Below are 15,213 nucleotides of genomic sequence, written 5' to 3'. Positions count from 1 at the left end.
TGTCATTGTATAATACAGATACACAGGTAGGCTAAAGTAGCCACATGTGTTTTGTGAGAGTTGCCAAAATATGTTCGAAGGATTTTGTGTGCCCAAAAAGAAAAAAGAAAAAGAAAAAACACTAGTGTCCTTCCCAACTATTTTTGCTGGTCAGAACAGGAAGTGTGCGGCAAGCGACTGTGATAACACAGTGTGAGACAAACCACAGGTGCACACCTGACTTGTGTTGCAGTGGAAAGTACATACACACTTTTCCACAGCAGCTGAAGGCCAGGCTGTGGTATAAAAGAAAGATTCCTCGCAGAAACTTTCAGACACACTGCAGACATGCTCAGGTTTTTGGTGTTGACAAGCCTCGCAGCCATTGGTAAGAGCACACTGCCATACAATCATTCATTATTGATCTTTGTCTGTCAGTCTATCAGTTACTCTCTGTGTCATCAGTCAGTCACTCTGTGTTAGTTTAGTCCAGACACAGGAGCTGTAGATTATCTGATCTATTTCATTTCTCTCTCCTCTGTCCGTGGTGGAAAGTAAATGATATTGTAAGGTTTCTGGTAAACCACATATGAATCACCCCCTGTTTTAATCTACTTGTTTTTTCTCAGTGCTGGCTGAGCTGGAGCCCCAGCCCAGGTACCTGGAGGACAGCGTTGAAAGGGTTGTGGGGGGTGAGGTGGCCAGACCCAACTCCTGGCCCTGGCAGGTAACCTTCTGCTGTGACACATAGTGTTTATAAGAGTTACATTTATATTTAAAAATGTGGATGATTTCAGCACAAAAACTAATATCTCTTTCCCCCCTCAGATCTCTCTCCAGTACAAATCTGGCAGCAGATACCGCCACACATGTGGAGGAACCCTGATTGAGAGAGGCTGGGTTATGACTGCAGCTCACTGTGTGGACAGGTATCATAATGATTAACCACAACACACACTCAGTATCCTCTGGCCATGAAGGCTTTGATTAAAAAAGAAAAAAAAGAAAAGAAATAATGGCATTTGTTCAAAATGCATTGCTTACTCTTATCTTGAAACTCAGCCATGATTTATTTCAGTGTTTTAAATGTCGCCAGCATCAGGACGCAACTCACAACCTCATTTATAACTGTCACATTGTGAAGGGGATTCCATTTATTTGACTAGAAAGAAAAGAAAGACGAGAAGAAAAGTCTCCAAACAAAAATAAAACAAGACAATTATTGGTGTTATTTATTTACTTACTTTAGTTTACTGTAATAAGAATTGATAAGGCTCAAACTGACCTGCCATTAGTTTATTTGAATCACATCTGTATTTAATATCTGACCAGTGGCGTGCACAGACTTTTTGAAAGGCAGGGGCGAAAAGGAAAAAAAAAGGGCACATATAGCGTGTCCTCACCACTGAAGAGGGCACTTGAGCACACGTTTTGGCTCCCAGGGGGCACTTTAGCACACATTTTTCAACAATTTCCCCCCCCACCCACCCCCCCGTGCACGGCACTGTATCTGACTGTTGTGTTTCATTTTGCTTTTTACAGCCACAGGACTTGGCGTGTCGTTATTGGTGAACATGACCTGTACAGCGACAGTGGCAGGGAGCAGATCAAGGAGGTTTCCAGGGTCTACATCCACCCTAGATGGGACGCCAGCAGATTGTCTCAGGGGTGAGGAGTGTATGATGATTATTTTTCATATTTTATGTGCATCTAACATGTTTTTGGTGATTGAATGTGTATAGGGAAGTGCAGGTCTAACCAAGAAATGATATGTCTTCCCTGGAAGTGTTGTATCTTTCCTCCTGTTTAATACGGATCTCTACCTCAGATTCGACATCGCCCTGCTGCGTCTGTCCTCTGATGCCACCCTGAACTCCTACGCCCAGCTGGGTTCTCTGCCCCCCTCTGGCCAGGTTCTGCCCCACAACAACCTCTGCTACATCACCGGATGGGGACTCACTTCCAGTGAGTTGACAGCATGATCCCTCTGGGCACAAACTGTGGCTGGGTCCTTTCCATAAAGCTCAACATATCTTCCCTGTGTCTCCGTGTCTAGCTGGTGGCAGCCTGTCTGCCCAGCTCAAGCAGGCCTACCTCCCCCTTGTCGACCACAAGACCTGCTCTAGCTCTGACTGGTGGGGCAGCACTGTCAAGACCACCATGGTCTGTGGTGGTGGAGCTGCTGAGGCTGGATGCAATGTGAGTCTGCACTAATGTAAAACTGAAAACTGAAAAATATAAAGCCATAGACGTCATTTTACTTGTACTTGTGCCAAGCCAAAGAAGTAGCAGGATGAAGTGATATTAGTGAAAAAAGAACAATTTAATCCACAATAAAAGTGGTCTACTGGTTTTAAATGCACAGCTGAATCATTCTATCCATGATACTGAAGATGCTTTCTTTCATTGACTTCCTCTCAGGGTGACTCTGGTGGCCCTCTGAACTGCATGGTTGATGGAAAATACTACGTCCATGGTATTGCCAGCTTTGTGTCTGGTTATGGATGCAATTATCCCAAGAAGCCCACTGTCTTCACCCGTGTGTCTGCCTACATCGAATGGATGGACTCGGTTAGTATGAGGGATATGCACAATGCACATTTATGATAAGTGCTAGAAAAACCTATTACAGAACTCATCAATCAAGGGAAGATAGAATGGATATGGTATATTATTCTGGTGATACCATGTAGGTTTTATAAGATGTCTGATCAGTGCTTCTCTTTTCCAGATCATGGTCTAAGCAAATGATGTTGTCCATGTGGCAGGATATGAAGACAGAAACTGTATTCAACCATGTTTCCATCTACTGTCTTCACTTGTCTGGCCTTCATTTTCTGAAAATAAAGAAAAAACATTTGATCAAAGTTTGTATCATGATGACTCATCTTTTTATCTGAAAGTTTATGCAACCAAGGCTGTGATGTGGCAGCGTGTTTTCACACTGTGATAAAGCCTGAGACAGACAACAGGTGCATGACTGACCACAGCCGAGCTCAGGTCAGTTCAGGTTGTGAGAGAACAGAGACGAGTTGCAGATGTGCTTTTGTGTGTGTTGGCTCCTCACCACTCTCACAGCCACAGGTAAGACATTTCAAAACAGCAAAGTAAATAACATCCTGATAGAAAATGTTTTCCTGGCTTGTGATAAAACACACGGACACAGTTATTTCCACAAAAGGAAACCCTGATCACTGGTGTTTTGATGAGTTTCCTCTTGTGCATCAGTGCTGGTTGAGTTGGAGTACAGACTAACTACACAAACAGCAGCACTAGAAAGGTTGTGGGAGGTGATGAAGTGCCTTATCTCAGCTCATATCACTGGCAGGTGCAGTTACACCAGGCACAAAACAAAGTTGCAAGATCCTTTCCCTCCTCACAGTTCACTGCAGGTGTCAGGTGGAGCCAAAACAGGTAGGTTTGCATCATGACTCCCAATTTGGTCTTTAAGTACAGTAGGCCTAGGCTAATTTCAGTCAAATACTCCTCTATTCTGTCACCTCCAAAAGTACGCTGCATTAAATTGTTATTTAGGAATGTGTTTTAAGGTTTAATGCTTTTTTTTCCATTTTAGCTACTGTATGAATTAGACAAGAAAATTGATACCACTCTCATGTGCATTAGATGTAAAGCAAAGGCCAAAGCACAAAGATGAGGAACAAAGGCTGAAACAGCTAGCCTAATGCTACCCAAAGGTAAAAAATGCCTCACACTTTTGAGTTTAGATGGGTTAAACAAGATGACCTATGCTCGTGTTGTGTATTTTATTAATATTTTCAGAGAGGACCATGCTGACTTTCCTGTCTTAGCTAAGCTAGGCTAACACACTCACCATAGCTATGAGTGGTGTCTGTCTGCTCATCTCATTGTTGGGTGAATGTGAACAGGTGGGTACTGTACATCATAAAATATCAAAATTGTAGCTCAAGAAAAAAACAATCCCCTCAGAAGTATTTCTGAAGTCGTATTTGACAACAAAAGACCACCAGACCTGCACCAGCTCTGCTGTAGACCACCATGGTCTGTGCCAGGGGAGGTGTTCAGAGTGCAATGTGAGTCTGCTGGTGTGAATGATATGAAAATATTGAATACACAGATTTTTTTTTTTTTTTTTTAACTGGATCTCCCAAACACAATTAAAGACTCAATAAAAATGCAGGATTACACCTGAATAATATGAATCTCTGTCTGTTCTACTTAGATGCTTACATGTAGTGGGATAGCTACTATATATTCATAGATACAGTAGGCTACTCTGCAAAGGTTTTAGCCACTTGTGACAAAGTGAAGATGCCGAAAATAATTTCATCAGCAGTTTATTTTATTAGTTAAATCCTTAACAAATAAGTGTATTTAGTGTGACCACACATGACTTTAAAAAGCTCCAGCTCTCCTCAGCACACTTTGGTGAACTTAGCTCCATTCCTTTGTCCCTGTGTAGTCTTAATGATTCTGAGATCAGCAGGTCAAGACCATCTGTTGCAGGATGCCTTGTTCTTGTCACCGAGAAGACTTTCTGTTTGTGTTACTTTATCTTTACTGTAGCCTATGTATGAGGTTGTTATGCAATGATACAGAATAAATTTGAATGGGTAAGAATCTAAACATCTAAAACAGTATGTCTTTCATCTCTTTTATAGTTCATGGTAATGTATTTGTTTATGCGGATCAATTCTTTAAAAATGTTTCATAGGGTGACTTTGGTGGCCCTCTTCACTGCATGGTGATGCATAATGATGGTATAGGAAGCTCACTATTCTTCACCCACGTCTCTGTCACATACTGTAACATTGATTAACATGGTCACTAATGTGAACACACTGTAAATGAAAGGATCTGTTACAAAGACTTTTATGTATATTACATCAAACCATTTTTTTTTCATTTTCCAGGTCATAAATATCTCTTGAAATGGATTATAGTCTTGCAACAGAAACAACTCTGAATTGAGCTGATTTTGTATTTGCAACCCGTTTGCCTGTTCAGACTTATCAATAAAAAAAACTTTAAAAATCAATATTTGTGTTTTAGACCATTTCTCAAGTGGTTTTTCAACAGACACAGACAAATATATGATGCATCACACTCCACCATCAAAGTCAAATCTTTTCATTTGGATAAACACCCTACAAACCACTGCTTTATGCCACAATTTCCTTAATCAGCAAGTTCTCTATGCGACAGAGACGGGACTTGATTCACAGCCGAGCAGATGGTGCACCGAGGGGCTGTACCAGGGATATGAGGATAGACTTTTGTGTTTTTGACATAATGCAAATGTATTCTATTTCTGAGCTCTGTCTACTCAGCCACCGTGAGTAAATGCTGACAGTCATTTTGCAGTATTTTGTCTTTTGTTATTTCTCAAATTGAAGTTTTGTCCTCTAACTTTTCTGTTTTTTCATCCGTCAGAAACTGCGGCGTTTAATAAACAAAAGGTTTTTGTTACCCTTTTCTGTTGCCTCTCTGGTGATTTTGTGACATTTTAGAAGAAAAAAAGCTGCAGTGAGTGAGTAGCTATAGTACACGCATGATAAGTGTCTCCCTTCAGTGAGAACCACACATGTGTCACAGCTGTGCTTACAATCAAAATCCCAGACAGACTGACTGAGCACTCTGACAGGAGGATTTCAAGATACTTTATATGTATCTTCACTGTGTAATAAAGAGGCAAAAGAATAGTGTCTTCATTATGTTTTAGGTCAGTGCTTCCTTTTCTCCTCTGACTTCCTATTCCCTCACTTTTGTATGTTAAATCTTACAAGCTTATTTTATTGAATGTTTCATTTCGACCTTGAAACGCTGCAGTATCCTCCATAAATAAGACTAAAACAGGGCCTAAGGGGAGGCTATATCATTTATGTGAATGTGCTGGGTATTGGTTATGTGCTCACAGCTATACTTTTATTACTCTGGGATTGCTGTAATGGATGTTTCTAACTACATTCTTTAAAGCCAAAATAAAGAAATCTCACACTAGAACATCCTCTGCATACTAACAGGCCCTTTGTGTATCACATGTTTACATTCACAGTTGCATTTAATCGGAGAAACAGTAGTGCAATTGTTCTTTTTTCAGTTCCAAGATGAACAGTACTATATGTTATAAAAGATCCTTTTAAGAACGAGATTACCTGCCTCACTTAATGGGTTTCTTACCTCCACACAGGTGTTTACACACAGGCAGCAATTGAGGAGTTCCATTAAAGCCACATGAAAACCAAAGTGTAAAACTGAGAATTGTTTGCCAGATAATTTCTTGTTGACAGGAAGGTGCTGTTCCCCTGTAAGATGGTGAATTTTTCTTTTTGACACCAGCTTTGTCAAATGAAACATAACATAGAGACCACTGTGCAGGTGGTGAGGGTTTTTTTTAGGTGCTTTTCTTCTGTTGAGTCTCAACAAGAAAGTGAATGAGGAGACTTCCCAAACTGGCAACATATTCCCTTTATTAGTTGATTTTTTGTTTCGTATATGATAGAAAAAAATGACATGACAGACACATCCAGTAGGTTTCACTGCGAGGCAGCCTTCTGTGGGACACGGGCACAGTAATACTCACCTGCTGTGGGTCTTGTCGGAGAGGAGCAGATAACAGAAGTCAGGTTGTAGCCTACAGCGTGTCATTGATGAGCTGTCTGAGTGTGGCTCAGCAGCTGCAGGATGTGCGCTCGGTATCTGCAGCAGAGAACAGCACTGTCTACCTAAATGTCTACTTCCTGAGGCCACGATAAGTCTGGCATACAGAGTTTAAAATAAAACTCAATATTGTGCCTGTTGCACAGAGCAAACATCCTGAATTTGAATATGTGTAGGTAAAAATGAATGTTTTTAAATCAAAATCATATTTTATATATATTTCTACAATTTACATTCTCCTCAATTGTCCATGTCCCCTTAGACTAAGCTGCAGGAACTCTTTCTACTATGCAACAACACTGGGACATATGCAGAATATGTAATATCACATCCACAGGGCTCATGAATACTTATCAAAGGCTTTAAGTGGAACACTGTATTTTAGCCTCAGGCTTGCTAAGCTTTAAACATGATCTTGATCTATATTAATCAACTTGTGACATGTATAGATATGTACAGTTCATAATCCCATTACTGTCCCCCCCCTCTCGCTATGTTCCCATCTACCCTGTGTGTATGTGGAGCTCAGCTGTCTGTCCAGCTTAAACAACCTGCTGTTGACTTTAGATCAGCTTTGACCCGACTGTGAGTTTCTGTGATAGTGCAGGCGCTCGCTCATTTTTTATGTATCATGACTCTGTGGCCCCTTTCAAAGCATGCTGTGGATCCATGCATGGCATACTGTGTGTGACACAGCCTGATCCCCTCAACCAGCCCAAGTCATCACACATGAAAGTAATCCCATATAACCCTCATGTGCTGTGTACTTTCATTGTCTAAAACTATTACATTTCTTTCCAGCCACTCCAGTTTGTGTAAGACGCACTTACAAAAAACACAAATATACTGTAGATGCAAGAGCACTTTAAGGAAATTAAAGCAGCATATGGTGCAGCTAAAACGCTTCAGAAATCACATTCAGAAACTGCAAGGTTCTTTCTCTTAGTGCTGGAGCACTATATCATTTCTTAAAATAAAATAAAAAAATTGGTATTTTTTTCCCCCCTGACAGATCCCAGTGGTTGATCGCCTCCATTTGACAGCCAGAAAGAGAACAAAGTCGTATACACACTGACACTGCAGAGTAAAATGCATGTCAAGATGGGGTTTTAACTGCAGAGGTGCACTTTAGGAAAATGTCAGAATGTATTTGTGCGCGCTGTTTTCAGCCTCTTTCTATCTTTGGCAAGCAGCAAGTTGCCCTTAACGCAGCAAACAATAACTGGAGGGTAGGGGATGGAGGGTGACAAATGCTGTACAGATTGTAAAGCAGCTCGAGGCAAATTTGTGTATTGCGATATTGAGCCAGAGGAATATAACTGAGTTATGAGGACTGAGGCTTATAGAAAAAGCTCAAATATTTCAGGTAGAGGTTTTGTAATGAAAAACAGACAGAGACCTATACAGTATAAGACAATCTTATGCCGGACTATGAGGCCAGTGCTAGTGGAAAAAAAAAAAGATCTCTTAGCTGAGTCAGTAATTCTGCATATTATGTGATAGTGATAACGGTGAGACAGACACAGGTGGGCATGTTGGTACTGAACAAACCAAACTCACACACACACACACACACACACACACACACACACACACACACACACACACACACACACACACACACACACACACACACACACACACACACACACACACACACACACACACACACACACACACACACACACACACACACGCAAAAAGACAAAATGAGGACAAGGGGCCCAGAGGGTATAAAAAGAGAATCAGACAGAATTCTCCAGTACAGAACTTCTGGAGACTGCAGACATGCTCAGGTTTCTTGTGTTGACCTCTCTTGCAGCCCTCGGTAAAAAATCTGATTGTTCCTCACTCTTGAAATTCTGCACATTCTCGCCTCTTCCTAACACACTTGACCAGATGATATGTGACTGATGTGCTGCCCGTGCTTCTGTGTTTCTCAGTGCTGGCTGAGCTGGAGCCCCAGCCCAGGTATCTCGAGGATGACAGCGTGGAGGAGAGAGTTGTAGGAGGAGAAGTGGCCAGACCCAACTCCTGGCCCTGGCAGGTACAGTACTCAACAGCAGCAGCAGGCTCAAGATGAACTATTTATAATAATAATACATTTTATTTATAACGCACTTTTACAAGTGCTTAAAGGGGAACTATGCAAGTCTCGTCGCTTTTTGCACTGTTTCCCAGAAAAGCTGTGCATTTGTTTCCAACAAAGCCGGCGAGAAATCAATCAGTAGAGCGGTTCATAATGTTAAATATCATATATGATGTTACAGCGTGTATATTTGTGTAGTTTATCTGTCATAAACAAGAGATTACGGGTTATGGGCATGTTTGTATCGCGGTGCCGCAGAGACGAAAGCTTGGACACCGGGTCGGCGGCTCTGATCTTGCAACGTTGGTTTTCAGCCAAGAGAGGCGAGGTTGAAGGCAGAGAGCCTCCACTCTCCCTCGTATCAAGTTAGAAGTCATTTATTAAACCATTACAATTACTCCAAAGCTGTTTAACTGAGGTAAAAATGTAGCAGAGTTAAGCTAAAAATCCTTCATAGTTCCTCTTTAAGGTTAAAAAAAGACATACAATGAAAAGGGGGTACAGTAAAAGAACAGTTTACAGATTAAAAGCCAGTTTAAAAAGGTGTGTTTTTTGTGATTTGAAGGTGTAGGGGTCTGTACAGTCTCTGATTTAGTCAAAAAAAAAGAAAAGAAAGAAAGAAGAAGTTTAGTGTAAAAATAGCAATGAGAAATTATCTGGGCTCTGCTTGTGCTGTGCCATAACAAGCACCCCTGCCATGAAAAGCAGCCCTTAAGGTTAGCTTGTAGTGATGACAAGTTGAGGTTTTAGTTAAGGTTGCTTTTCGCAGCAGGGGGGCTTATTACAGCATAACAACCGCTCTGTGCCCTTATGTTCTAGTTCTATAATATCTTGGACACTATTTTTGTGTGTAATCACACACATGTAAAGCTGCCCCCTTGTTAATACTGTCGGTTCTTATTTCATCAGATCTCTCTTCAGTACAAATCTGGCTCCAGGTTCCACCACACCTGTGGAGGAACCCTGATCAAGAGAGGATGGGTCATGACTGCTGCTCACTGCGTGGACCGGTGAGAGCTTTAATGCATCACAGAAGTCTAAATCTGACTGAAATCTGGATGAAGTAGAAACATGGTGCTGACTGAGCTGAACAGCAACATTTCCTGCTGCCATAAGTGCATATAGCTGAGACACTGTAGATGGAGATAAAACTGGTTGTATTTCAGCTACTGTTTTAAATCAACGATCAAACATCCTGCCAGTGGAGGGATGAAAATGTTCTTTCTTTTATGTTGACAGCTCCAGGACTTGGCGTGTTGTTCTGGGAGATCACAACATCAACACCAATGAGGGCAGAGAACAGTTCATGAGCGTGAGCCGTGTCCACATTCACCCCAGGTGGAACTCCAACAACGTTGCTGGAGGGTAAGTTGTTACTGCACCAAGTCTAACTCACCTCTGTATTCAAAATGAACAAATACTGATACATGTTGAAAGCACGTAGTTACATGAAAAATGTGGATATTACATCTAAATGTATTGTCAGTGTCAGTTTGAGTTTTGCTGAGCGTAAAATCCTTAATGGACTTTACTCTGAGCATGAATTGTGAAACACAACGGATCATACAATCCAAACTTAATTAGAGCTGCAACTCTAATTCTGTCTTGAAATTAAACTTTAAATTTGTCAACTGGCAGAAAATTAATCGGAAGCTATTGATAATCAGTTTATTGCCTAAATTGTTGCCAAATTGTCAGTGTGTTCCACAGCTTCACAGACATTAGGATTTGCTGCTGTAAAAGGAATATTTTTGAGTTTTGTACCAAGAGAGGATCAGACGAATCAGATGGATTATAGATCCACCTCTGGCTTTAAGAAACAACAATGAACAAAGCAATTAGTAGATTAGGCTAGAAAATCTAATCTGCAGATTAATTAATAATGAGATAACCGTTAGTTTGCCCGAAACCACTTTATTCAAAAGGCAGACAATAGCCTCTTAAGAAAAAAGTCAATTACAACAAGCTTCTGTAGACACAGGGAAAACATTATAACTCACTGACCTCTGACCCTCAGGTATGACATCGCTCTGCTGCGTCTGTCCTCTGATGCTACTCTGAACAACTACGTCCAGCTCGGCGCTCTGCCTCCCTCTGGTCAGATCCTGCCCCACAACAACCCCTGCTACATCACCGGATGGGGACGCACACAGAGTAAGTGTGGCTTAATGATACAGTAGATGCTGAATTAGAGAGTTTGGTGTTTACTTTAGCTACCGTATGTGCAGTATAAGGCATGATCGTGCTTTCAGAAGCTTAAACACAGCTCTCATGTTGCCTCCAGCTGGCGGTCAGCTGTCTGCCCAGCTGAAGCAGGCCTCCCTGCCCTCTGTGGACCACAAGACCTGCACTAGCTACGGATGGTGGGGCAGCACTGTGAAGGACACCATGGTCTGTGCTGGTGGCGCCAGTGAGTCTGGTTGCCAGGTGAGTCTAAGAGATCTTAGGACTTTATCATAAAATCCATTCTCACATTCTCTGCAGTTACAGTATCATCTGCACAACTGAACCCAGGACTTGGGGACGGTATCCATAGTATTTCAGTACCTAAATTGCCACCCTTTATCAAGGATTGTAATTAGAGATGCACCGATCCAATTTTTTCCGATCCAATCCGATGCCGATACCTGGGCTCAGCATATTGGCCGATACCGATCCCATACTACTGTTGAATGAATGAACCGTATACCTCGCCATGTGAGTGAAGGCATCAGGCTTGACAGAAACATTTAGCCTCCTTAAAAAAAGGTAACAAATTAACACATATATAAATGTACTTAACAAATAACAAAGTGTACATTAGCAGCAAAAATAAGTAAATAACACTAGATTGCTGTAACTGTATTGCTGTGTATGATATTAATAGAAAAGAAATGACTTGATCGGAATGCTGGATCGGCCTCATTCATCCGATATCCGATCCAGCTAATTAGTCAATATCGGAGCTGACATCCGATCCGGGTATCGGATCGGTGCATCTCTAGTTAGTGGTAGTAGTTGCAACTTGTAGCTTTATTAGTGATCAGTCAAGTATTTACTTATGCTTTATGAATCATTTCAAAGTTATTAATAAGAAACAAATTTGGATATATAAACTCTTACCGTGATATATAAGCTTCAAAAAGAAAGGCAAAAACAATCTTTCACAGCCTATAACAGACCTTAAAAGATTAAAATGCAATTCATTACAACTAAATTCTTGTTTGAAAGTTATTCTTACTTTTATTTTATTTTATTCCTCCCAGCTCAGAGTTTGAATTCAGTTCATTCCTCTAGTTGTCTCCTAAAAACATGGACTGCAGGAGTTATGTGTGGATATAAGCAGGAGCTGGGACAAACGCTGGAAAGAACTTGTCAGATTTCAGTCCCACTCCACCATAACAAAGTGAGATTGAATGTCCCCCACTGAGCTAAAGCCTGACCCTTTCCTGTCAAGGAAGATATTTTGGAGGACACATGTGGGATTACTTGCTGCATCAGCAGGGGCATAAGTCAGGAACAAAGATCCAGGCTATTGCTTAAGCTGCACAAAGTGTCAAAGTCTTGCAAACTCATGTTCTGCACAAACTTGCTCAAGGCGGTGTGAGATTAAAAGGGGATACGAGAAGCTAGTGGGAACATGTTGCTCTTTGAAGAAGGAGGTATTTTTCCAACTGCAGAAATAAAGCCATCAGTCATTGGTTGTGAGATCTGACAGTGCTGTGGTGTTTTCTCTGAATCCAGGGTGACTCTGGCGGCCCCCTGAACTGCAGCGTTGGCGGCCGTTGGGTTGTCCACGGTGTGACCAGCTTCGTGTCCTCCTCCGGCTGCAACGCCTACAGGAAGCCCACCGTCTTCACCCGTGCCTCTGCCTACATCAGCTGGATGAACAGCGTCAGTATTCACCACTAACACAGACAATCATGCTATTTGCAGAAAAAAAGTTTTCTACATGTATTCATCCTTAGGAACAGATCTATTAGGTACTGTACAATACACTGTTCACTTTCTTGGAACATAATGATTTATTTTATCCTTACTTTATCAGATCATGGGTTAAGAAGGACAATGATCTCCATGGCGACAGGAGAGGACTCTGGATTCATCTCTGCTTCTGTCCGACTCTATCACAATAAAACATCCTATAATGTGCATTTGCCTTGTGTCATTTTCTTTTTCTCCAGACACTGGTCAGCCATAAGTAACCAGAGGGGAAATGTGATTTAGATTGCATGAGTGGTTCTGCAAAAAAAAAAAAAAATTACCAGCTGTATATCTATCCAGATATTTGTGTGAGATGACCTTTAGCAACTAAATAGATTTTTTTTTTAAATGAAGAGAACTGCTACAGGCAAGATTTATTAAATATTACTTTCATTAAAGCGGTGGAAAATCACATGTGATAAGACTTTAATAACTGTAAAGTTTCAAAGCCATAAAAATGAGTTAACATCAACTGACAGAAAGAGGCTCCAAAAGTAAAAATGTAAAATAAATGAATAATAATAAATAGTCCAATCAAAAGCAAAATTTTGAATGCCCTTGTACTCCACTTACAATGTCAACTGCAGATGAATAATTCATATCAACACATGACAAAGTAAACAACAGCAAACTGATTGGCTGGCTTGATTGAGTTAAATTAAATAACAGTAAATTGGACATAATGTGCACAGCAGTGTGTGACATTAATCTTTCAGTTATGCCCCACATGCAAATTTCTATTGAGTGTCATAGATTCGCATTCAGATGTTTAACTGCTCTGTCCAGTGTTTTTTTATAGTCATTCTATTATCCATGCTCTGTCGTCTGCTTCCTGTGGCTCGGTCCCTGGGGAGGCGGGAGTCTGTTAGTGGACTGTGAGAGGAGATCACAGCGTCAACAGGAACCCCACAGCAAAAAACACTCCTCAACTGCAAATGCAGAATACTAACTCTATACCACCTCTATGATAGATGCCTTATTCATGACAAAAAAGTAACACATTGAAATCGCTATAATCTGGACAAGACGGTTCCACATCAAACAATTGCCACAGGAAAAAAAATAAAAATAAGAAATAGCTCAAGCTGTCAAAAAAGATGAACTGCCACTTGGATGAAAAACAATATAAAAAGAAAGTGGACACATACACACACACACACACACACACACACACACACACACACACACCAAAAAAAAAAAAAAAAAGGTGAAAAAAAAAGAACAAAACTAACACCGGCCTTGACTGGGGGAGATAAGCATGAGATGGAAAACATCTGCGTTGTAAGAGAGAGAACAGCCTGTATCGCTTACTACAGCACAAGTCCTACACTTACATAGTATGAGGTATGCATATTGAATTTATGATCATCTGCAAGGCCTGACACGCACCAAGCAGCGACTGCTGACAGCTCTGAAAGCTTTGAGGAAGTTAGTTAATGTCATCAGGGGCGGATCCAGAGTATTTTGAAACAGTGAATTTGGGGGGGGGGGGGGGGCGTCCAAAAGTAACAAAAATGAAGGCTGCCATTGATTGCTCTGCTGAATGTTCATATTGAACAGTTACACACGTCTTCATCTTGCTTTAACTGGCCACATTGAATCTTTCACCTTGTAAGGAAGATGTCTGTGAACTTTTTATTTTCCACTTGTCAATATTAAAATTATAACCAATCAATAACCAACTCTATCTTGTAAATAACAAATGGAACACATTAAATTACTGTAAAATAATAAAAGTGAACATCAATATCTCATACTCTTACCCAGTAGTTAGAGCTCAACTCTGTACAATAAACATCTCAGTGTTTTGTGTAACAGTTGGTCAGTGTATGCAGAATAACCAGAACAAGCATTACTCAAATGGTGAAATTCAGAACAATAACAATCTTTTATTACACCATTTTCTATATTTACTATACAGAACACTATAGGATGTTTGCTGTACAGAGTTGATTAAGAGCCTAGAGTAAATATAGCAGTGTTAAAGAGCTTTACACAGTGATTCACATTACCACAGGTCAATGACCATTTTTTTTTGGAGGGGGGGGGCACACAGGGTGGCCAATTAGATTGTCGGGGGGGGGGGGGGGGGGGGGGGGGGGCATGTGCCACCATGGAAGACCTGCCCCTGATATTATGTCATTCCTAATTATCTGCCTCCAGTTTATGTTCGGCAGGGTCAGAATTATTTTAGACAGACAGACAGACAGACACTTCTTGAGAACCTTGCCTCCTGTGCTCCTGTTTTCATGACCCAGTAAATCATTGTGTTACAGCAGCTCCTGAGAAGTAACCCATGTCAGAGAGATACTGACTCACTGGTCAGATGGCAAACAGTGCCATATTGTCTGAGTTTTTTTTCTTCTTCTTTTGAGTGTGTGTGTATGTCCGCGCCTGTTTGTGTGTGAAACATTTTGTTGTGCCTCTGCAGCCGTGTGGCCATATGGTGGCGATGATGACTTTACATCCTCCAGTAAATGTTGTCATATTGTCCCACTGTAACACAGGGATCTGTAAATTTAAGTGGAATGCCAACTGCATCT

The 15,213-nt window shown here is 41.1% G+C and overlaps 2 protein-coding genes across 2 annotated transcripts; both read left to right on the top strand.

Annotated features, from left to right (window-relative positions):
- Nucleotides 1–322: 322 nt before the first annotated feature.
- LOC310986033 (elastase-1-like) lies at nt 323–2,833 on the top strand. The gene is made up of 8 exons (XM_083971738.1): nt 323–367; nt 609–706; nt 808–908; nt 1,522–1,647; nt 1,808–1,944; nt 2,036–2,178; nt 2,401–2,550; nt 2,711–2,833. The coding sequence occupies exons 1-8, from the start codon at nt 328–330 to the stop codon at nt 2,720–2,722; spliced, it is 807 nt and encodes a 268-aa protein (XP_083827864.1). The 5' UTR covers nt 323–327; the 3' UTR covers nt 2,723–2,833.
- Nucleotides 2,834–8,400: 5,567 nt separating this feature from the next.
- LOC310985715 (elastase-1-like) lies at nt 8,401–12,838 on the top strand. Its single transcript, XM_083971336.1, has 8 exons — nt 8,401–8,446; nt 8,562–8,665; nt 9,617–9,717; nt 9,947–10,072; nt 10,725–10,861; nt 10,992–11,134; nt 12,431–12,580; nt 12,735–12,838. The coding sequence occupies exons 1-8, from the start codon at nt 8,407–8,409 to the stop codon at nt 12,744–12,746; spliced, it is 813 nt and encodes a 270-aa protein (XP_083827462.1). The 5' UTR covers nt 8,401–8,406; the 3' UTR covers nt 12,747–12,838.
- Nucleotides 12,839–15,213: the final 2,375 nt, after the last annotated feature.

This window comes from Trachurus trachurus (genome assembly GCF_905171665.1).
Source record: "Trachurus trachurus genome assembly, chromosome: 5".
Taxonomy (NCBI): Eukaryota; Metazoa; Chordata; class Actinopteri; order Carangiformes; family Carangidae; genus Trachurus; species Trachurus trachurus.
This window is presented reverse-complemented; position numbering and strand designations above follow the sequence as displayed.

Coding starts and splice junctions, on each gene's coding strand:
- LOC310986033 (XM_083971738.1), top strand. CDS start 328: ATGCTCAGGTTTTTGGTGTTGACAAGCCTCGCAGCCATTG. Junction 368..608: donor GACAAGCCTCGCAGCCATTG/GTAAGAGCACAC, acceptor GTTTTTTCTCAG/TGCTGGCTGAGCTGGAGCCC. Junction 909..1,521: donor GCAGCTCACTGTGTGGACAG/GTATCATAATGA, acceptor TGCTTTTTACAG/CCACAGGACTTGGCGTGTCG.
- LOC310985715 (XM_083971336.1), top strand. CDS start 8,407: ATGCTCAGGTTTCTTGTGTTGACCTCTCTTGCAGCCCTCG. Junction 8,666..9,616: donor CCAACTCCTGGCCCTGGCAG/GTACAGTACTCA, acceptor TTATTTCATCAG/ATCTCTCTTCAGTACAAATC. Junction 10,073..10,724: donor TCCAACAACGTTGCTGGAGG/GTAAGTTGTTAC, acceptor TCTGACCCTCAG/GTATGACATCGCTCTGCTGC.